Genomic DNA, 24,582 nt, shown 5'->3' on the forward strand with positions numbered 1-24,582 from the left:
AAATTTTGATTAGAACATAAAATATATTTAGCCAAAATAAATTATTCTACATCTACTTTTATGCTGTTGCTCAAAAATCTATTTTATACAAAGATTTGTATTTTATTTAATTATTATTCTTTTATGTTCATGTTCTTAATAAAAACTAAATAAATAAAAATAAAATAAAATAATTATTTAGTTAATCAATAATTTAATAAAATAAAATAATAAAAAAACTTTGTATCTGTAAATGAATACATAATTCTGAAATTCCAAGAATTTGAAAAAGTTTTCATTCTATCTGTCTGATCTACGCACTGTGAGTTCGTGAAGATTAAACTAAAATAATTGAATTTTATGCTAAATATCAAAGTAATTGTTATTGGACAACTCGATGAAATATTGCATAAATTATAAAAATATATTCTGTAAAGCACAAAGGATTTCAACTCTGAAAGATTCTGCTTTTTTTTTTTTTTTTTTTTTTGTACTCATGTTTTAAAAAACAACAAAACAAGTAAAAAAGTTTTTAATTAAAGTTTAAGCAGCAGTTATTAATTAAAGTGAAATCTTTTACGCTTTAATTTAGAGCTTATAGAGTTAAGTTTTATGAGAACTATTAGAAAGAGAGATTTTGAGTAAAATTATGAATTATTTGACTAACAAATTTGGTGGCTTAAAAATATTTTGCTGAAGAAGTTATGACGAAGTTACATAAAATATTTAGATAAAACGCTTAGCGAGTATCGATACCGGTGAAACAGCTGGGCACCAAATGCTGCTAGCCAAAAATATTTTAAATCAAATTTCCATTTTGAAATTATTTATTAAAAAAAATAGAATAAAACCTTGTTGCATAATAATACTATGCATTTTTAATTCAAGAATATTTTGTGAATAAGAAAAAAAGTCATTGAATTTTTCATCAGTCCTTCCATGAATCTACGTTTTTATTATCAGAAGTGAAATATTAATGTAAATGTAAATGATTGTATCAAATTGGTCTTGCCGTTTATGCTTCTTGACAGAGTTATTTGGATTTATGGTGATATACATGCCCTATTTCTAGGATTCACACATTATTAATGATGAATTAAAGGAAGTATTAAACTGGTGCTAAAGATTTGGAATAAAAATCAGTGGTGTATTTTTCCTTATATCTTAGGTAATCGCTCTAAGTTCATTTCCGAGTTTAACTGCAAAATAAGGAACTTTAATAAAAAAAAGTCAGGTGAAAAAATAAACATTTACCTATTTTTTTAAGCTTTAAGTTAAAAGAATAAGTAATACAAGCTACATAAAAAAAAATTCGGTGCAGCCAAAGCATATATTTAGGTAATATCGTTTCTTCTAGTTACTATTTTAAATACCTGAAGTAGAAGAGAATAAGCATACAAATAGATTGAAATTTTTTTAAATATATATTTTGATATATAAAAATAATAAAGTTTATAGAAGAACGCCTTTTATAACAAAAGTAGAATAAATTAAAATAGAAAACAATATACTGCGCCAATGTAAAATTTTAAAAGCTAGTGGTGCTGATATTAATGATTAGAATTTTCATATAAATTATAATGTTTTAATTTTTAATGAATGTTCAGGTCTGCTGCTTATCTGCTTTCTTATAACTTAAATTATGTTTCTAATCTGTAGTGTAATTTTGAAAGCCGTAAGCTTACGATTTTATTTTGACCTCAATCTTATAGATAATATTTATTTATTTTCATTTTTATTTTTAAGTATTCGAATAAAAATCTTTAAAGGAAACAATTATTTTATTATTTTCTTGTTTGGGACTTTAAGATATTAATATACAACAGAATTTATTATTATAAATATTATGGTGTCTTAGTATGTTTTTTAAAAAAAATATTCTTAAAGATATTTCTGTTTTTTCTCCTATCATATCAAAATTTAATTTAGATGCACCAATTAATTTATAGTTAATTTTGAAACTATTAATTATTGTATTGTTAATCGATGTATGCAAGTACACTTTCAGAATTCTAGCACATTAGAAAATGACTGAACATTATCGAAATATTTTATCTTTGCAAATGTCAAAGATTTTAAATCATATAATAAATGTGTAAAATAATAAAATTTTAATCATTGATTTTTTTTGTATTATAAAGCTTATTAAATGGAAATGATTTTTCAATAATTTTATAATTATACTTTTTTGTGAAATCGTCCACAAAAATTTGGTAAAGCAAAGTTGTTTACATTCATATGAGAACTAAAGAGAATCCAGAAATACCTTTGTATAGAGATGAGCTCTTCTTGGTGATAATCATGTAGCGGTGGTCTCCACAAAATGAGCTTGTCAAGAACTGCAACTCCAGAGGAGCGGGGTCGTCGCTCTGCAAGAGTAAAAAGTATAAAATTCGCACAAATTTGAGTGAAATATCTAAAAATTTTGCAGTCTATAAAAATTTGAGCAATTTGATTACAAAATTCGTTAGAAATACTTCAAATCGCATGGTAAATTCCAGACAAAGTTTCTTTGTAATTCATGGAATGATTAATTTTCTCTGATGAAATAAAATGTAACGGATGTAGTTATCCGCAGGAAAATCAGATGGCACTGCTTTCCTACTGGGAACTAATATTGTGTTATAAATATTTTTATCGTACGGTTTGGTTATCGTATCATTTTGATTTTAATTATGGAATTGGTATTTTCTCAGTTTTGCTAGTAAAAAAATAAATCATAAAACATTTTAGTGAAAGCTTTAAGACAATTACTCAAATAGTTAACTTCTTATTAATTAAAACATGTTCCCATTTATTGAAAAGATAATAGAAATGTTATAAAAAATGAAATATACAAATATTATTGATAAAACATTACACTTATTAACTTCTATTTTGTCAATCGTATAATTTTATTAAATGATGCGTAATTCCTAAAGGAAGTTATTGATAATAAGTACAAAAATTTAACTTTTGGCGATATTTAAAAATCGTTTTTTGGAATCAAATTTTTTGAAAAGTCATTGGTTTTAAACCTCTTTTAATGTAACTAATAGCCAACAACTATAAAAGCAAGGTTTAAAAAATTGGCAAATTCTCAGCGAGGTTCGTAAAATCTTTTTTAAAGGCCTGATATAAAGCGCCAAGCTGAAAGCCTGCTACTCACCTGTGTGCAACGAATTGGTGAGACATCTGAATCTTACATTCAAGATGTACTTTCCCTTTACCGGAAAATTAACACCTCTATGGCTGAAGACGAGAAAGTGGCCCAACTCGTGAAGGACATTGCAGAGGATTTGTACCAGATTTTGTCATCTGAGGAATATGAGACTACCGACGCTTTCGTAAAACGATTCCGTCCACATAGAGAGCCTTCGACGAATACGTATCATTCAACCACGATTTCAGAGGCTGCCTAATGTCTCCGCGGTGTCGGCCGAAACAGATGCCGATGATCTCAGATCATTGGTACGCATCATCGTCAGGGAGGAGCTTCAAAAGGTCCTGCCGGAAGTACAGGACTGTACAGACAACAAAAGTGAGCCACCACGTGATATTGCATCTATGGTACAGGAAGAGGTTATGGAGGCTCTAGAACCACTTACAGGTGCTAGGAGAGGCAAAACCACACCCCGACGTTCGGTTCCAACCAGGTCACAGCGAGGTGTGAAACCAACAAGACCCACTCCTCAACGTAGAACAGACTTATGGAGGAGTGATAATAATGTGCCCCTTTGCTATCATTGCGGATGCTCAGGGCATGTGCTAAGGTACTGCCGGGAGAGATGTCGGATATTTCAAAACGCACTAGCCACTAGAACCATCAACCCTCGACGAGGTATGTACGCTGATTCCTTTGGTAGCTTCGACGATAACAATGCACAACCTACTTCTTCCAGAAAAAGAAGCAGTTCACCTTACTCACGACGTTCCCTCAACTGCCGAGTGTCACAATCACCAGTACGCCGTTCCAGTCTTTCTCCACGCCAACTAAGTGAGGGAAAACTGACTCGGGGGACCTGTACAGGAGGTAAGGCCGCACTTGAAGAAAATCCTTCGAGCCAAGTTTAAAGAGAATACCACCTATATCATCGCAAATGGACAGTGTAAAAGCCCTAGTTGATTTTGGTGTCGATTATTCTGTCATATCCGAAGAATTACGCCGACTATTGAATGCCAATATGTTTATTGTGAATGGGTCTAGACTGAAAAATGTTTGTGATAAAACTGTAGCCGCCTCTGGACGATCTGTATTAAAAATGGACTTGAACGGGATGTCAACTGCGAAGTCGTTTGAATTTCTCATGTTTCCTCAGTGTAGTCATCAAATGATACTTAGCTGGGACTTTTTCCGTGCCACCGATGCCGTTATCGATTGTGGAAACCAAGAGCTCCAACTTGCCGAAATCCTTCCATACAACTCAGATTCAAAGGAATCAGATTGCTCTTTAACTGCGCCATCGGATTATTTAATTGAATCAAAATCAACAAGACAAATATGTGCTTTGAATTCGCAAATGCTAGAAGCAGATGGAGCTATGATTGTTGGTAGTACGATTCTGAGGTACTATACCAGCCTCAATTGTCGACATTGAGAATGGTTGTTGTAAGGCGTGGATAACAAACTGTTCCCGACGAACTCAATTGATTCCGAAAGGGATGAATATAGGGTGCGTAACGACAATAGCTAATGACACAATCTGCTCCTTGAGTGATATAGGGCGAGAAGGTTCACAGGGACACAAATCCAGAAAAAGAATAACACGAGAAAAGCTAAAAGAAATTCTCGATTTTTCTCTAACAAATATGAAGAAGACGAGCTATTGAGTCTACTAGAAGAATTTAGTAACGTGTTTGACTTTAAGGGGATTTTGGGAAAATCTCGATGCAGTTCTGTGAGACATAAGATCGATACAGGTGACAATATCCCAAACAAGCAAAGACCGTACTGTGTATCAGCCATTGAAAGACACGCGATTGCCGAGGAGGTGCAGCGAATGCTAAAAGAAGACGTGATACAGCCGTTAGACAGCCCATGATCATCTATAGTCGCCCTTGTGAAGAAGAAAAATGGTGAATGGCGATTTTGTGTCGATTATAGAAGATTGAACAAGATAACCAAAAAGGATGTATATTCATTACCTCGCATCGATGACGCCTTGGACTGTCTAGCCGGTGCGAAAATTTTCTCTATGATGGATCTAAAGTCAGGCTATTGGCGGTGGACAACAAAGATAGAGAAAATACAACCTTTGTGACATCAGATGATCTTTATGAATTTAAAGTCATGCCATTTGGGCTATACAACGCCCCTGCTACTTTCGAACGGATGATGGGCATAGTACTAAGGGACCTGAAGTGGAATATTTGTCTTTTCCATATAGACGATATCATCGTGTACGCACCGAATTTCCAAGAACATCAAATACGCTTGAGGAAAGCTCTGAAGTGTATCCAGGGAGTGGGATTGACGCTAAATTCGAAGAAATGTTCATTTGGCAAAAGGAAGCTAACGATACTGGGACACCTAGTTGATCAAGATGAAATCTATCCCGATCCACAGTAAATAGCAGCAGTAGCAAAGTTCCCTACCCCAGAAAATAGCGCCGATGTCCGAGGTTTTCTGGATCTATGCTCATACTACCCACGATTCATCAAAAATTTAGTTGATATCGCGAAACCCCTGCATTACTGATTGAAAAAAGACGTAAAATTTTCTTGGAATCCGTCACAGAGGGAATCTTTTTCAACACTTAAAAAATTACTGACCGGTGGCTCTGGACAAGGACACACTCGGACGCTAGTGGGTATGGAATCGGCGCAGTGCTGGTGCAGATCCAGGATGACACAGAAAGATCCATAGCCTATGCATCTAGGTCCGTTATTGCAGCTGAAAGAAACTATTCTACAACTGAAAAGGAATGCCTTGCAGTGATCTGGGCGATCAGTAAATTCAGACCGTATCTCTATGGAAAAAATTTCATAGTAGTTACGGATCACCACTCTTTTCGTTCGTTGGCCAAAGTTAAGGATCCGTCGAGAAGACTGGCTCGGTGGGCTCTCAGGTTACAAGAATACGACATCAATATTACGTACAGGAGCGGCCGCAAGCATTCTGCTGCGGATTCTCTGCCAAGAAAGTCCCTCGTTGAACCAACAACTGAGAGCAAAGACGAAATTCCTTTCCTTGCAGCTATCACAGATTACGCAAAAGAGCAACGAAAGGATAAACAATTGAAGTCCATCATAAAACTCCTCAAGGCAGGTGAAGCGTACCAAAGTTATCAAATGAGAAGTGGTATACTGTATAAAAGAAACTATTATCCGATGGGACGGCAATGGCTTTTGGTGGTACGAAAGCAGCTTCGTAGCGATGCCGTAAGAAGTCTTCACGATGGTCCTACCGCCGGTCATCTCAGTTTTGCCAAAGCGCATGACAGAATAAAAAGGAAATACTTTTGACCAAGATTATATGGGAGCATATGTCGATATGCATCACACTGTCGAGAATGTCAAAGACGGAAATCACCACCACAACTTCCGCCGGGGAAGCTTCATCTGATAAAACCCCCTGACATACCATTTGCCAAAATTGGAATAGATCTACTTGGACGCTTTCCAGTTACCTGAAATGGGAATCGATGGATTATTGTTTGCACGGATTACCTGACCAAATTCACAGTCACAAAGGCAGTACCAACTGCTGAGGCCACCGAAATTGCTAAATTCATAGTTGAAGAAATTATACTGAAGCACGGGGCTCCAAGGAAATGATAAGTGATCGAGGTCGTAACTTTTTAGCCAACATTGTTAAAAACATCAATCAGTTATGCCATACGTCACATCTTCTGACAACCGTCTACCATCCACAGACTAATGGGTTGACAGAAAGATTCAAAAGGACATTGGCAGACAAGCTATCTATGTACGTAGACGTTGAGCAAAGACATTGGGATACCATTTTACCCTTTGTGACTTTTGCCTAAAATTCAGCGAAACAAGACGCCACGAGATTTAGTCCATTCTTTCTTGTTCGTGGTAGAGAAATCCAGACGCTTCTTGACGTAATTTTCCCATCTAATACCGAAACTTTCGACAACAGTTATGTCGTCGGAAGCCTTTGATTACTAAGGCTGAAGAAGCTAGACAGCTTGCAAAACTCCACATCCGCGAAGCACAAGTTACAGATAAACGCCGATATGATGACAGACATCAACTTGTCAGCTACAATATCGGGGATTTAGTCTGGGTGTTCATCCCGGTACGAAAGGTGGGATTCGAAAAGGTTTACGGAAAGGTTATCCGAATAGCTCTTAAGACGCTACTTCGGACCTTATCGAGTAACACGACGACTATCTGACCTGGCATATGAAGTAGAAAGTATGGAACGAAACTGAGGGCTTCGGAGTTCAAAAGACGTCGTCCATGTACTAGGATTAAAACCCTATCTTGATCCAGGAAGACAATTTGTTGATGGAGAGATGCCTGCCTGATATTTTCAGGAGACTGTTATGGGGAGCCACCCCAGATTGCACACTAGGGCTAATTTGGGACGGACCTGGAAATTTTGAACCACGGACAGATGACGAGGGCGTCACCTGAGCTGGCACCCCCTCCCCACATCCAAATTTCCACACCACACGGAAGTTATTTTAAATTCGATTATAAAGTTTGGATCGAACAACAGACAGGAAGACGAGTTATTGAAAATTTATTAAACAAGGATTCAATTCAAAAAGCCTAGAGATAAGTGCATACAATTTACTGTCTAAATATTATGGGAAAAGCACTGCCAATGTATATACAAAACGATGCAAAGGGTACTTTGAACAAAAATAAAGGGAAAAAACATGATATATTGTTATCTATAAACTATTATTGAACGTATATCGTTTAGGAGAGAATTAAGTGCATACTAGAATAATAGATGTTTACATCTTGTACATCAGAACACAAATAAGTTAATAACACATCATCATTTTTCAAATAGGCTCAGCCGAATTCTGAAAAGACCCATTACTAATAATCTAATTTGGACCAATCATAATTATAAATGTAAATGCATTAAAGTAATTAGATTTTGAAAAATGCATTTAATGGCAATATTTCCCTTATATTTTGCATCAATATGATAAATTGTGCAATCATAAAAGCTTGAATGAAAAATAAATTGCTCCTTTTATATTACGTTGCTTCATTGTTCCTAAAAGCAAGATCTAATATATATATATATATATATATATATATATATATATATATATATATATATATATATATATATATATATATATATATATATATATATTAATTATTAAATGAAATCTATTAAATAGATTAAGCAACCAACAATAAGCAATAAGTTAAATTTGTATTTGGTGCTCTTTGTTCAAGTCAGCGCCGGTATACCTTTTTAAATTTCTTTTTGACATAAATCCTGATTTACCATCAAATCTTAATCTGCAACATATTTTGATAGAGGCCGTATTTTTAAGCAGGAGGATAGTTCTGAACTAATCCAAATTCTAAACATCGACTGCAAATGACTTGGTTGCGCGAAGTTAAAACATTTCAATAACAGTGCTTAAAAGCTTCAGGGGAAAATGTGACGCAAAGTTTTAAGAAAGTCTGGAGGATAACGCTTATCGATTTATTTTGGTTGTGAAATTTATTCGCTGCCGGCATGAAATTTCGCGTTTAATGTATCAAGTAAACACTTTTCTGAAAAATACTTATTGCCATGAAAGTGCCATCAATATAACATTTAACACGTTGCAACTATTACTGATGGTATACATTAGCTTATTTTTTTCTCTCGGTCCCAGTTTTCAGAAGGGGACGAGCCCTTGAACAAAGGTTGTTTTTGAAATCCAATATTATGATGTATTTTATGACTTCCGATTTACTGGCATTTTTTCATCGTAATAATTGATTCTTGTAATTATATTGAAAAAGGACTGGCTAATTAGAAATAAAATATTCGTAGATATAATCAAAACGTCAAGAATTTTCAGTTAAATTAAATATTTTTTTTTACTATTTTCTTATAAACATGTATGTAAGGAATATAAATTATTAGTTAATATGGATTGTTTTCTATTAAATCCATTTAATAAATAATTTTATTTCTCTCTGATATGTATGTTAAAATAAAAGAAATATTGTAATATCTTAAGTTTCTCCTTAAGTTAAAGAATTGAAGTAGTTTAGTTTAGTTCAAATTAATGTCTTATTTTAAAGCAACCTTAAGGCTATCTTGTGACAGATCTTGCAAAGTTAAATATTGGTAGTTAGATGCTGAGGAAGATGCCTTAGCTGGAAAATATCTCTCTAAATTTCTGCTCCACACCAACGAGAGGATGACGGATTTAAAACATGCTCCATTCCCGCTTTTCGACAGTTTTTCGGTATAATCGGTTCTAGAATTTGGAACTGACCAGTCCCAAAGCTGAGACCTTACCACCAAGTCAAAACAGCCATATATTGAGGTAACATACGTTATTATTCGAATAAAAATATTATGAATCATATTATCATTATAATTCATATGTTTCAGAAATGTATGAAACAATTTTCTTCCGATAAATCAATCCTTCTTTCTTAAAGCAATGATTTTTTGATAAAATTTCATATCTGCGAGCATTTTTTAGATTTTTTTATCCTAACATAGTCGTTATTGACATTGTTAATTTTTAATCCGTATTTAAAAGAAGAGGACTTGGATATTGAAAACCATGATTTTAGATATGTGATTATTTTTCATTTAACAAAAACACGTTCATAATTAAAAGTTTCGAAATGTATTATTTTGAACAAAATGTATCCATAATTCCTCATTAAAAATGCAAGTATCAATGTTTCAAACATTTTTATGGATTCTTTGAATATCTGGTAACAGGAATTTATTTCATTTTATCGTACGAAAATAATTTTATTTTTATTGAAATATGAAAGTATTCAGATGTAAGTAGAATAATACGTTTAAAGACTGTAGAAAATCTTTCATAGATGAATCACTTTCTGGAGGACAAATTTCACATTCAAATAATCTTTTTAAATTTCACATTCAAATAATCTTTTTAAATTTCACATTCAAATAATCTTTAAAATTTCACATTCAAATAATCTTTAAAATTTCACATTCAAATAATCTATGCCATTTTAAAAAGGAGAAAAAAGTAAAAATAGTTCCAATATTAAACTGCTCATTTGTGAAATTTCAGATTTAAATCTCATTTTCGTATCTTGATTTTGGCAGCAAATTGCTGCACTATTGCCAAACGTCTTTTCTGAGTGAGATGTTAATGCAATTAAGCTAAAATTTCATAAAGCTCATAAGTTTTTAACTTTAGTTATTTTTTCTTAGCAGTAGCTTTATCTTCAATTATTACTTTTATTAAAATGTTATGTAATTAATAAGTTTTGAAGCGATAATGATTCTACGCAATAATAAATGAATGTTCAATAACATAAAAAAAATTGAACTGTCCCTACACAAAATGTCTAGCAATATTGCTACGATAGCTTCATTATGAATGCCATGCATTCAGAATATTGAACAACGTCGTACAGAATCATGCAATATTTTGTTCTAAGGGGTTTATTGTAATATTCACGCCATCCATGAGGAAAAGATAATTAGAATTATTATAAAAGTTATTACTTTAGGAACATTAATTTATTTTACTGCATCGCAACAAATTTATAAAAATTTATTAATATTCTTTCTGTATGCAGCAAGAAATTAATCCTTAACTGGGGGCGTGTGGTCTGTGAAACCACAAGCGATGGTTTTCGATCACACCTATTCTATTTTTAGCTTAATTGAATGGTTTGATCCTGTAACTTCCTGTTTTGGGACCTTCAATACACGTGCACTTTTTCAACCGATTTCAGCGGATGCTTTTTAAAATAATTAAGTTATTTCATTGAGCGTGATCTCTAAGACAGCACCTCCCAGTTTGTATCCCAGTGATAAACAAGACTTAGCAGATGACGCTAAAAGTTGTGCTCCGAAATATCATCCGATTTACTGATTCCATTATGAAGCAGTGCTACAGACACTTTTAAATGAAGCAGAAAGTGATTTTAGCGATAAGGATAATTGTGCAGAAGAGATGTTCGATGAAAGTTCACATTCAACTGATTCTGATATGTATGTTCAAGCATAATTAATTTTTCTAATAATATTTTATTTGGAAAAATTTATAAAATATATTAATATACCAAGTGAAATGTATACAGAATTTATAGGTTGATTTTTATGCTAGTACTTAACCTATATCTTTAAAATGCCCTAGAAAACCGTGCTATGAAAGTCACACAAGCATATAAAAAAAAGGGCCAATTTTACCCATTGTCATTTTTTTTTTTTATATTTTTCATATAATTGCTCAATTTTACATTATATTGTCTTCTATATGCCCTCATATAATGTAAAAATAAATATAATTTAAAAAGTAAAAAGTGATATGTTTTTTCTAGAATATTATTTATTGTAACATGTAATTTGAGAAGAAAATTTATGTTCCAACGCATTTACTTTTTTTCAATGATAATATATTTTGACAAATTTCTAAAACATATATATATATCAAGAAAAATATCTGCAAAATATACTGGCAGTTTTTCATACTAATACATTCATTAGAAAATAGACCGTAGAAAGTAGACCGCACACCCAGTTAAGTTCTAAAATTTCACCTCCCCAATTAAGGGTTAATACAAACCGTAAAAACTTGTCATATCCATAGGGTGTGCCATGACGAGTAATCTGCACTTGTGGATTTCCCTGAGCAGAAGTTGAGTGCAGCAGACCAGATTCACTAAATGCTGGCTGTCAACGGGAATACCTTCTGCTACATCGCTGGAATAAAATGGAAAATATGAACTCTTCGTTAATTTTTATTCATAACAAAATACTTTAAGTTTATAATAAATGTGTGAACGGAATTTCAAGAGTTATATACATTTTAATTAGACATAACTCAAAATCGAACTTGTTGTCGATTACAGTGCTTCTTGCAAACTTCTTAATTCGGGAAAATAATAATTAGGGCTCTGAAATGGAAATAAGCAAGTGGCAGTGATCTCCCAGACACCAATGAAGGTCTTACACCCCTACTTCTCCATAAAATTGTGAACATTCAGTAAGGTCAGGAATAGGAATACTTTGTATGGCATGTGCAAAAATAGTGTGATGTCATGAAAATACAGCCGACTGATTAGGCCAAATTTGTCTTTTAAATGTGTTTATTTATAACATCACAGTCGGACAAAACACACAACATAAAACACAACATATAAACAATAGGAAATTCATAAATTACAATATTTGCAAATCCATTCTCACAACCATTATCTTAATCCACATGATAGAACACCATCACAAGGCCTCAATGCCTTTTACTTTCAACACCAAACAACATCCCATAGCAGAACACCACGTTGACTCCCGCCGAAAAAAAAAATCTCCGTCTGCCAAACGTACTACCGGTGTGATGTCATCACATTTTTGATCTACATCAATACGGTGCTGCCATCTATCTTCTGGCAATTTTTCCGGTCAAATTCTTTACAATAGTTACAAAATATGGATCTTTGACGTGGCATTTTTACTGAATCTATCGAGGGAACACATATTTTGGTCATTTATTTACGGCGGATGAACACCAAAATTTGATACAGAGCTAAAGTTTTAGTCACATGACTAATTGCATTGATTTATGTCATTACATTTACATGCATGCGAAAGTACATACCAAAAGATGTTTCATTGTTTGACATATTTGGTTCAAAATTATCTATTTTAGATGATAAATCTCTGTTACAAATTTTACCTGCTTAGCTTTATGCTCGTTTCATGTTATCGAGTTATCCTGTAATCGAAAATCTAGATAGATCAACTTCCCGAAAATAGATTTAATTCAAAGTTTGATAGAAATCCACACATTTGGTCGTACATTACATCTATATATAAATTTCATCCATATAACTCAAAGAATTTTTGAGGTATCATGTCCACATACATAAAGGTAGATATATTGTTAAAAATGTGTTCTTTTCTAACTCAAGGGAGGCCTGAAACTTGGTGACTCTTCAAAATCTCGAGGTCGGAATAACAATACTTCTTTTATGCATCAAATACGAGAAAGTAAGAAGAATAATTTAACAATACTCTTCAGTATTCACAATCCTGATATGATTGCTTTTCCTGGCTGGAAAAGTTAATTAAAAATGTGATATCTAAAATTGAAGTGGGATAGAATGGAATCATGCGATCATGCTCAACCTAAACTTTATACCTTCAATTTATGATCGTAAAAATTCATAGCTTTAGAAATTATAATGCTACTAAAAATAGAGGGGCAAAAATATTAATGAATTTTCGATAGTTTTAAGGGATTCATATATTGTAAACATGGAAACAGACGAAAAAAGAGCCGTCTTCAAATCAGAACAATGGTAAAAGAGTAGATAACAGAAATAAAACGACTCAATTGAATTTTTTTCTAAAAGAAAGCTACTGGATCATCCGCTATAATGCCTTTCTGGAAGTATTCATTTCAATAATAGAATATTTTCAGTATACATAATACCAACATAAAAAGAATTAAATCCAAAGGGTTAGTGTGCACGGCTGGACAAAAAAAGAAAAAAAGAATATAAAAAGATAAATTTTGTCAAAATTGTAATGTTTTGTTTTGTATAGTATCTTACTCTCTCATTTGTTATTCGCGATATACACTCATGTCCAAAATTAAGGTCACAAACATAAAAATCTGTGAAAAATAAAAAACTATTCACTGTGTTGCCACGAAATTTAACACTACTATGGAAGAAAGAACATAGACACATAACAACATGGAAAAGATTTTAATAGGGAATTAAGAAACAGGGTATATCAAAAAGTGTTACATTGGGAAACCGATATAAAGAATTTATCTCGGAGAAAGCTTGTCTAATATGGAGTGTGACCACCGTGCACTGCTATACAGGCTTAACAACGAGCTTTCATACTGTTTATCAGGGTTCCAATAAATGCTGCGGGCAAAAAAGCCTAATCTTCCAAAAGTGAGGCTTTTAACTCTTGGATAGTATTAGGAGGAGCGTTACGCTGTGCAATGGTTCTTCCGAGACCATCCCAAACATGTTCAATTGGATTGAGATGCGGAGACTTCGACGGCCAGTCCATACGTCGAATATCCTCTTCCTCAAGAAAATCATCAACGATCTGGTTTCTGCGTAGATGCGCGTTATCGTCCATAAACATGAAGTCTGGACCAAAAGCACCCCGGAACAACCTCACATAGGCTTCAAGGATCTCATCCCTATAGCGATGTGCATTGACAATACCCGCATCGAAGACGTGCAGTGGTGTACGACTGGCCAACATTATGCCACCCCAGACAAGGATTCCTCTGCCACCAAATCTGTCGATATCTTTTACATAGGAGAGATGATAGCGAACTCTTCGCTCTCTAAAGATGAAGATTCGACAAGTGTCACTATGTTTGATAAATATCGACTCATCACTGAATAGAACATGCCCCCATTCTTGCTGTGCCCAAGACTGATGTGTTCGGCACCACAACAGCCGGGTTTTTCTGTTGGATGTAGTCAAAGGGAAGCACTCAACTGGTCGCTGGGCATAAAGTGCCCTCTTTGCTAGGTGTCTGTATACTGTTTGTCTGGAAATTCTTATTCCAGACGCAGCATCAAGGTCACAAGCAAGTTGAGGAGCCGTTGTCAGCCTATGCGTCGTGCGCGTAATGCCAAATAGCGATCCTGTGCAGGCGTCGTTGCTCTGTGATAGCCTTGGCCGGCCTTCCTGGTTACAGTACCACTTGTTTGGAATTGATTCCACAACCTGGATACCACTTTCGGTGCCACTTGTAACCATCGAGCCATCTCCGCTTGAGACTTCCCAGCTTCAAGCCTGCCAATGGCTCTTCATCTCAAGGAATCGTCTAAACGAGTATGAGAACTCATTCCCATTGGAAACAGATTAAATTTTTTGTTTTAATGCAATATTCACAAAATTTCAGGTAAAACTCCCAGATGCTTAAACGGTCTAATATCAGTACTTCCTCAAAAACTAATGCTAACAACATTTTTTTCCACAACAAAGGTTAATATCGTGCTACTGGTCCTTCACAATTCATAAAATATAATTTGCTTAAATTTTACTGCTAGCCATTTAGAATTGCTTTGAAAAACATTTTTGTGACCTTAATTTTGGACATGAGTGTAGTTTTAATATGAAATGGGGAATTTATATAAGTGTCTTGAATAAATATAAAACATTTATTGAAATAAAATGTAATTTTTCCAAACATTATATTTTAAATAGCATGCACAATACCAAAATCCCAATTTCATTCGTTAGGCTATGCAAAAAGCAAACTTAAATTGTTTCCTTTTAAAATATTTTTAAAAAAATTCCGTATAAATAAATGTATTTAGTTTTAAAAAAATTATTATAATTATTAAAGACATTTTTGACCCATTAACTCGAGTAACATAAAAATGGAGCCTGTAAGAGGTTATATATAGCTAGTGTTATCTACATGCATTAAAATAACCCTGAAAGGTAATAGTGACAATCATGATTTTATCTTTGAAATTTATTTGTGATATAATAACTTCGGTAGACATCTATAGATGGCAGCACAAGTTAACCTTAAAAGGTAATGAATGATTTTTAGAAAATAATTGTCTTGAGGATTTTCTATGCGAAATAAACTGGAGTATAGAAGCAAATAACATTTATTCACTTTATATAAAAAGCGACATTACATTTTTTATGCTATTTTCATACAAATATTTTCATCAGAAAGTGTAACTTTTTGTCTCTTATTTTTTCCATCAAAGTTTATTTAGTTTATATGCAACTTAAAAAATATTAAATTTTACATTCTTGGCTCCCAACAGGAAGTTATTTATCTTTCAAAAAGTATTCGATTATAAATGGTTCAATGGAGCAATGGCTAAATTAGAATGTTTATTTTCTTATGTCCGAAATTTATCGAGGTAAGTATAGGTTTCAGGAATATATTAATACATTGCATAGTTTTATAGCCTAACTAAATCATTTTTAATTTCATACTTAGCTCTGCTGATACGATGATCCGTACAATAAGAATTTATCATGAATTATAAATGAAAACATTTTTTTAAAAAATCATTAGAATAATAAATAACACTGGCGAATTCAAACGATTTATTTACGTAATAGCATGATTGATGACGATTCTTTTTAAACAATATTCTAATTTTAGGTAACTATTGAATTTGAATTTATTAGATTGATATAAACTCGATAATAGAAAATTAAATTCAGAAGAAAATTTATGGTTATCATGCAGAAATACAAATTTTAAATTTTCATTGAAAATTTATGAATTTCGGATCGGTTTCAAAACACCTATTTAAGTACTTATATAGACCCTGTAGACCTCATCATATTTATTTTCAGACTTTCATTTTCCCTGTTTATTCAGTTTCTTATCACTGGCTGTTAAAAATTTTCTTCACGAGGTAACTCCAGTTCTGTAAAAAATATTTGTTTTTTTTTGTGTTATTAGATAAAAAAATATTTTTGCTTCACTTTCATGTTTGCCGTACATCATCTCAAATTTCGATAAATAAATTGTAATTATTGTTATTTACAATAATTCCATAATTTATTTTATTGAATATTTTCATAAAAATTGCTTGAATTAACATTAAAAATTTTTCGTGGTTTTCAAAAACTTTCTTATGTCCACTAACATTGTCACGTATTAGATTTAATTTAAACGTCTCAACTTAACAATGACAAACATAATTTCTAGAAAAAAAAAACGCAAACGATAATTTAAGAAATTTATTTTTTCCAAGCGTTTTTTTTTTTTTTTTTTTTTTTTTTTTTGTAAATATTAGTATTATTAAAATTCTTTTCTTAAAACTGTGAACGTTATTTTGTCACATAAACAAATTTACCTAGTTGCATATCAATTTTATGGATTAAAAGGACCTGATGTTCCGCATTTTGGTAATTAGAGAAATTTTATTTATAATATTTTGTTGATACTAAAAGCTGAAGCATTTCGATTTCATGATTTTTTGGTATGCTAATCTATCTCAATCAGTCTGCTTGGTAGAGCATGATTGAATCTGTAAAGATGCAGCATTTCAGCTTTTTTAAAAATATTTTACTTATAAAAAATACTCAAAATCAATATGTTATATAAGATGTAAATCAAAAGAATACTTTAAATTTTGATAGTTTTTTATATGTTATTACCGATGCAAATTATATTTTGATAAATTACTTATTAAAAGACAAAACATAAATATTTTGTTATGATAATGAAACTCGCTTATCATTAATACACATTTCCCTTTATGTAATATTCCGATATATATATTGGTTAGGAGAGTTATTATATGGTTATTTAATGTTATTGTATTTTTGCTTATTGGTGGTCGTATTCTTTTAATTTATTGTTTTGATTCTTTTCTGTATAAATGGTGTATCTCTAAGGCCTAATTTCAGGGGATTTTCGGGTCACGAGGAGTCAATTCCTCACAGAAAAAAAATCCCTTATTTTGAATCCCTGCCTGAGGGTGTGCTTGAGAAAATCTTCAGGTCGGATTCTTATTTTATTTGGTTTAATTTTGATACTTTTTTTTTCCTATTAACTTGGTTTTTATTACTAATTCATCTGTGTTTTAGTAGTAGCTGCATTTGCGCTCTCTAAATACAATGGTGCTTTTTCTGTTCTTTTTTTAGTTTTTATTGATTCCGAAATAATTTTTTAGTTTCGATTCCGAAATAGTTTAGTTTCGTTTCCGAAATAATTTCAATTTTAGATTGTTTTAATAATAGGTTTTAATTACATAATATGCTTATATTTTTGGTTACTTATATATATATATATATATATATATATATATATATATATATATATATATAATATATATATATATATATATAATATATCGCATACTGATGTATATAAAACTTACAATAATTTCTGATAATCACATACAACAGACACTAAGAAATAGCGTAGAACGATTTAATGTTTATTTACAACGAAATTTTGTTGCAATCGTCATGTTGCCCTGCTAGTAATAACAAAAGTTATAGTTCTGATCTATATGACGTCATTCTCGTGCATCTCGGGAGCGACATCTTCCACACCCTGGTCAACCTCCAGGGGGATGTTCAGTTGCACTGGTCGAGCAAATTTATGTCCTTTCACTCGTAGCTTGTAGGTACGGACTTGGTTTTCACGGCCTAAAATCACCTCCTCGACAAGTGCGTTTTTTTCAGGTGTGTCGAGGTCTAACGTCCTCCTGCAGCAAAACCATATCTCCGACTCGGATTTCAGTGCCTTTCGTTGGCTTCCTCACGTGGTGAAATGTTCTCAAGTCCATTAGATACTCCTTTTGCCATCTTTTCCAAAAGGATTCCATTAGATGTTGACGACTTCTCCATATACATGTTAAGTCTGTGTTGGAATTTGGTGGGCCAGAAGGGATAGTTGTGAGTCGTTTTCCTGTGAGAAAGTGGGAGAATGTTAGTGCTTCCGGATCTTCTGTAATACCATATTCATGGACAATTGTTCTGCTGTTCAGAGTGGCTTCTACATCACATAAAACCGTGATCAGACCAGTGGTGTCTAAACAGGCTTTTCCTAGGGCTTTCCACAGATACTGTTTGATGGCCCCAATCAGTCTCTTCCACTAGCCTCCCCACCAAGCCGCCCCTGGGGTAATGCATTTCCATGTAATGTTATGGTGGGCATAAAACTGGTGTACTTCAGAAGAAGATATGATGTTCCACAAGAACTTTAACTCTTTATCGGCAGCGCAGAATGTTGTGACATTATCAGAGTAGACAGTGTGAGGAAGCGAACGTCCAGATAGAAATCGTTGTAGTGCTAGTAAGAAGACATCAGTGCTTAAATTAGAAACTACTTCCAGGTGGATGGCGTGAGTTATAGCACACGTAAATATGACTATGTAGGCCTTTGTAACCAGTTTATTGTCTTTGACATAGAGTGGACCAGCAAAATCAATTCCTGTAGTTTCAAATAAAGTGGACTTTTGAATTATCTCAGCTGGTAATGGAGTTTCTATCTGTTCACAACGCCTTTGTTTCAGCATCTTGCATGGGAGGCAATTGCGTATGACCCTTTCAATGGCGTGCCTTGCCCTCACTATCAAATATTCGGAACAAAGTTCTGAGAGCACTATACGAACACTTATATGATGCATTCGTATATGTGTTTGGCGTATTAACAGGTTTGTAAAATGGTGAGAGCCGTATAGTAAGATGGGATGTTTTTCGGTATGAGACAAATCAGAAAACTGTAGTCGACCAACTCTAGTAGTATCACATTGTTATCAAGAAACGGGTTACATTTTTCTATTTTTGAGTTTTTAGGAAGGGATTTTGCTGTCATCATGGCTTCATATTCTAAATCATATGATTCTTTCTGAACAGTCTGTATCCAGTAAGTACGAGCTTGATTTAGTTCTGTGAAATTTAATTCACCCACTAACTTTTCTTGGTTTTTACAGTTGGGGATAAATCGAAGAATCCATGACGTTACACGTAAAAGTTTAAGGTAAGAACTGTAGTTTTAAGCATTTATAACTGACTGAGAAGATGCAATGTGAAGGGTCGGTGCTTTTTATTTTTAGCTTCTAAGTTGTGATTGATTTCTTCAGGAATAATTTTTGAAACTGACCAGTTTTCTTCAGATTTAACTAGCCATTCAGGACCCTTCCACCAAAGTTCTAAGATTTTAAGTATTGATGGTGTAACTCCTCGTGAAAGTTTGTCATCAGGATTTTTCATTCCAGGGCAATGTCACCACTGGTGAAGGATTAGCATGGGAGACTATTTCCGTTAATCCAGCGATTCTCAACCGGCGGGGCTCGCCTCCCTAGGAGGGCGCGAGCACACTAGAGGAGGGGCGCGAGAATATCCAAGAGAAAATATTATTTAAAAAAATTGATCATCTGACTGAAAGGAAAGCACACATACACATAGAAAACAAAGTACATTTCGACATATTTAATAACTTATTGAAGTAAAACAACTTACTAAATCAAAGCTTATTTAATCAAAACATACTAAGGAAAAACAAATTTAATAATTATTAGTGACTTCCTTGGGTCTGTCTTGCAGAGCAAAGTTTTTCGAAGGAAGGCTTAGTATTAAAAATTGACACTCTCACTTCTGTTTCTATATTTTGTTTTCAAAGAAGCCACAGCAGAAAATCCAGTTTCACAAAGGTAGGATGTTGAATGGTAATAGAATGTGAAATGTCCTTGTTTCTAGTACAGAAAAATCATCCTTACTCCTGCCCAAAATTCATATAGTGATTTATTGCTAAATTGTCTTTTAGTTTCGCCACTTTTCGTGAAGTCTATGAATTTTTCTTCCTCATCAATTGAGAGTCCTTCGGGAGTCTTATGAAATGGACCCCTAATCCACTCGCTATCAGTTTGTCGTCACATGAAAATACTTTTTTAAATTCTTTGCCAGCTTGGCTAAATGATTTTCAATGGTTACAAAAACAACTTTTACATGTTCTTCTTCCGCCTAATAAGTTTTAGTACAATCATCCATTTTTACAAACATTGTTAGGTTTTTTTGCTTTAAATTTCTGCTCCACAATTCCAGTTTTCTACAAAAAGCATTAACTTTATCACTCGTATCCTACATATGAGTATTTGTTCCTTGGAGTTGAAGATTCAAGTTATTTAATTTCACGAATATGTCGACAAAGTACCTCAATTTCATCACAAATAAACTATTGCGAAAATTCTCAGCCTCCTGTCTGTTTTCTTCTTCTAGGAAATGGCGATTTCCTGTCTTAATTCATAAACACGTTGCAAAAAATTTCCCAGGTGATGACCATCTTGCCTCGCAATAAAATAGTAACACTGAATGTACTGAACTCATGTCTTTACAAAGTGCGGAAAAGATTCTCGATTTAGGGGTCTCATTTTTATATAATTTACTACAGTTACAACCGTAGTTACAACAATATTCAATTTTCAATTTTTATTTCAACAATTTTTGTTTTAAAAGTGTTTGTATATCTTGAAATCTTTCGGACATTGAACGAGCACCATCGGTGCATATTCCGACGCAATTCTTCCCTTCTATGTTTGAATCGTGCATAAAATCCTTTAAAATAGCAAATAAAGCGAGCGCTGATGTTTTGAGTTCTATTGATTTTCAGAAAAATAGTTTTTCTACTACTGACATGTTATCACAAATTCGAACGTAGGCAATTAAATGAGCATCTTTATTACTATTTGTTGCTTCGTCAAGCTGTATTGAAAACAGTTTGTCACGTACCTCATTTGTACTTCGAGAAAAGCTGATGTACATCTTCAGCTATATCGCCAAATCGACGGGCAACAGTATCATTTGAAAGAGGTACGGACTGCAATTGTTGTGAAAAATTATCTCCAAACATAGTTTCTACAATCTCAATTGCTGCTGGCAAAATAAGCTCTTCACCAATGGTGTGAGGTTTTTTACATCTGGCTATTTTATATGAACTTTGTAAGTTGCAATTAAAGCTTTTTTTATTCACAGACAAAGTTTCTCTTAAAATGATTTTTGCTTGTTATATGATTTTAATTTTAATTCGAAGAATTCTTTGGGTTTGTTGACATACTCACTATGAAGCGTTTCCAAATGTCGTTTAAGTTTATTAGGTTTCATGCTGTCTGTGACCAACATTTTTGAGCAAATGATACACAGGGGCCTTTCTTCTTCATTTTCTTCAGTACTGGTAAACCCAAAATTTAAGTATTCTTGAGAATATTTTCTTAATTTTATTTTCGGAAACATGCTCGTCTGTGTACTTGTTGATGCTTGACTATCATCTAATGTTTGCTTACTTCCGCTTAAAAATTTATTCATGAGTCTGCATAAATCTGCTGCCGTGAATATTTTATATGGTGAATTACAATTAACACGAAAACCTATATAACATACAAATTCACGATAGATTTGATAGCGATTAAAGGATCGACTCGAATGAGACTGGCTGCAATTGAAACTTGCGTTATCGAATATTTTCCTTCTTATGAGAAAACATTTGCTCCTCGCATGCTCGAGACGGAATCCACTGTGGATTCCCTTCCACAAACATTCCTATTTCATTTATTTTTTTCAGTTTTGTTTTGTCATGCTTCTGTTTTATTTCGTTTATTATTCGAAAAAATGTATTCCCAGTTTCTAAATTTAGCTCACCCCGTCTAGGTTAACTTTCATTGACGAATTCTTCTACTTTCGTATTCTTTTAACGTTATCTCCCTGTTTGGCTTTCATTTCAAATATAATATTTAAATTTTCTCCACTTTCATTCTTTCATCTGTTCACCGCCCGCTTGTCCAAAATGCCAGATGTGGTTTATCATCAACGTTGGCTCGCTTTTACTCTTGTTTTGACAGTTAGTTAAAAATAATTTAAAAACCGAATCCAAAATACTCAATATACATTATTGTTGTATACATTTTATTGTAAGCGGGGGACGCGATGAAAATTATGATTGAAAACTGGGCCACGAATACTGAAAGGTTGAGAAATGCTGCTTTAATCTATTGCAAACAAATGTTTTCCATTTGTTGGGATCACTGCGAATCCATTCTAACGCACCTTGAGTGTTCACGCGAATGTAATTTAACTCCAAACTTGGCGTTCTTAAAATTACAGCAACCCCTTTACCCTCCCTTCTGGTCGAGTCTTTCAGGGGTTCATTAGAACGTTGACCCGCATCAGCTCCCCAGCCATTTCAGAAGCTGTAATCAACTTCAGTTTGTAAGACTTAACAGAGCCAACCGCAATCAGCCATGTATTATATGAACTACTCACCGCAAAAGGAGTATATATAGTTATAAATAAAGAAGTTAAGCAAAAGTACAATCCACTGCTCACTTCGAATCACCATTGAGAATCACTCCGCATTATTGCCCTTGAAGAAAATGTATTAGTTTCAGTACAGAAGTATTTTAACAATCAAGCCCCCCATTAGTGCAGCCAAAAATGTTCCAAACAGGGTAAAGTAACTCTCTTTATAGGTGCTAGTTTGTTGCGACTACACACTAAATGCACTTTCGACTTGTCATCTTGAAGAGTAACAATATGCAATACTGCACCGTAGGCACGTTGAGAAGCATCACAAAACACTTGAATTGTATATGGAATACGTGATGAAATGTTTAAACTTCGAGGAATCCATAGAGAGTAAATATCGTTCAATTTTTGTACTGCTGCATATTACAAAGTAGATAAGTTTACTGGTAGTATTTCATCCCATTTTATTCTGAATATCCAGGTATCTTGGAAAGTGATTTTTCCGAAAATCGTAAAAGGCGAATTAAGTCCAAAGGGATAATAGAAGCCAGCATTGCAGCGTAGTAACCATCTCTTTGTAAGGGGTTTATATCTAGAGATACAGAAAGACGTCTTGAATCCATTTCCTAAAGTATAATTAATTGTGTTCCAGTCAATGTCGAGTATGGTTGTATCTGTTCTGTGAGGTTTCTCATGCGTTCGCAGGGCATGTTTAAGTTTTAAAGAGTTTGTAGCCCATTTATCCATTGGCAATTTCACGGGTGTCATTAAATTTTCGATCTCATAATATATGATTGTTATCCATGATTCATATTCAACACTAGCAAAAAAGTAATCCATATACATATTTTTGTATATCATTCGTGCAGCAATTGGAAATTCTTTCTGATGATTGGCAGCTAGTTCTCGTGTTGCAACACTTACTAAAAATGGAGAGCGAAAAAATCGAAATGGTAAGTGTGTGAATCTGTACTCTGTTATTTTATCAGTGAAGGTAGCAATTTCAGACGAATCATTTTCTAATTTGTACCACAAAAATCTTGTAACGTTTCAATTATTTTCGTGTAGTAATAACTGTAAGAAAGCTTGTTTTCCATCACATGTAGCAGCGTATTTATGCATTCCGAATCTCAGTAGACAGCCAATAATTTCAGGAAGAAAATTCGGACTGGCTTCCAAAGAATCATTCAGTGACGGCATTTCTTGAACATGTGATGAAACGTCAAACACAATTCTCCATTTTGTGTCAGTTTGTGTGTGTGTGTGTGTTTTTTACAGCATGATGAGGAAGGTAGTATACTGGTTTCTCATTTGATTCATCTGTAGGACAGACTTCAACATGTTCTTGTTCAATGTAATTTAGCATGCATTTGTTATATTGTGTCTTCAACGTGTCACTAGATGCAAGTCTTCTTCGAAGAGAATCGAACCTTTTTTCAGCTGTAACTTTGCTATCGTACAGAAGTTTAGCTGTTAATTTCTAAGGCAGAGAAACCACTCTTCGATTGTCTTCAGTTTCATAAGCTTTGTAGAATTCTGACAATATTTCTTCATCACGAATAGTCATTCTTCTTTTTTGTGTTTCTTGTATGCCTATGGAGTCCAGTTCCCATAAGCAGCGTATCTAATCGTTTAGGCAATCAATTGAATCCTGAACAGAAATATTATGAACAGATGTATTTTCAATGATTGTAGTATGTATTCTTGATCCACTGATAATCCAACCAAACATTGGCGAATCCATG

At 33.4% G+C, this 24,582-nt stretch overlaps 1 protein-coding gene across 2 annotated transcripts in view; it reads right to left on the minus strand.

The window, feature by feature from the left end:
* The window catches only part of LOC129961955 (uncharacterized), a 375,815-nt gene that overhangs the window by 11,866 nt on the left and 339,367 nt on the right, over nt 1–24,582 (minus strand). For both annotated transcript variants that reach the window (XM_056075604.1, XM_056075605.1), the window contains exons 5-6: nt 11,688–11,824; nt 2,246–2,348 (exon numbers count right to left, since the gene is read on the minus strand). In XM_056075604.1, coding sequence (XP_055931579.1) covers nt 2,246–2,348; nt 11,688–11,824 — 240 coding nt within the window. The remainder of the gene's footprint in view (nt 1–2,245; nt 2,349–11,687; nt 11,825–24,582) is intronic.

Source organism: Argiope bruennichi, chromosome 2, assembly GCF_947563725.1.
Source record: "Argiope bruennichi chromosome 2, qqArgBrue1.1, whole genome shotgun sequence".
NCBI lineage: Eukaryota > Metazoa > Arthropoda > Arachnida > Araneae > Araneidae > Argiope > Argiope bruennichi.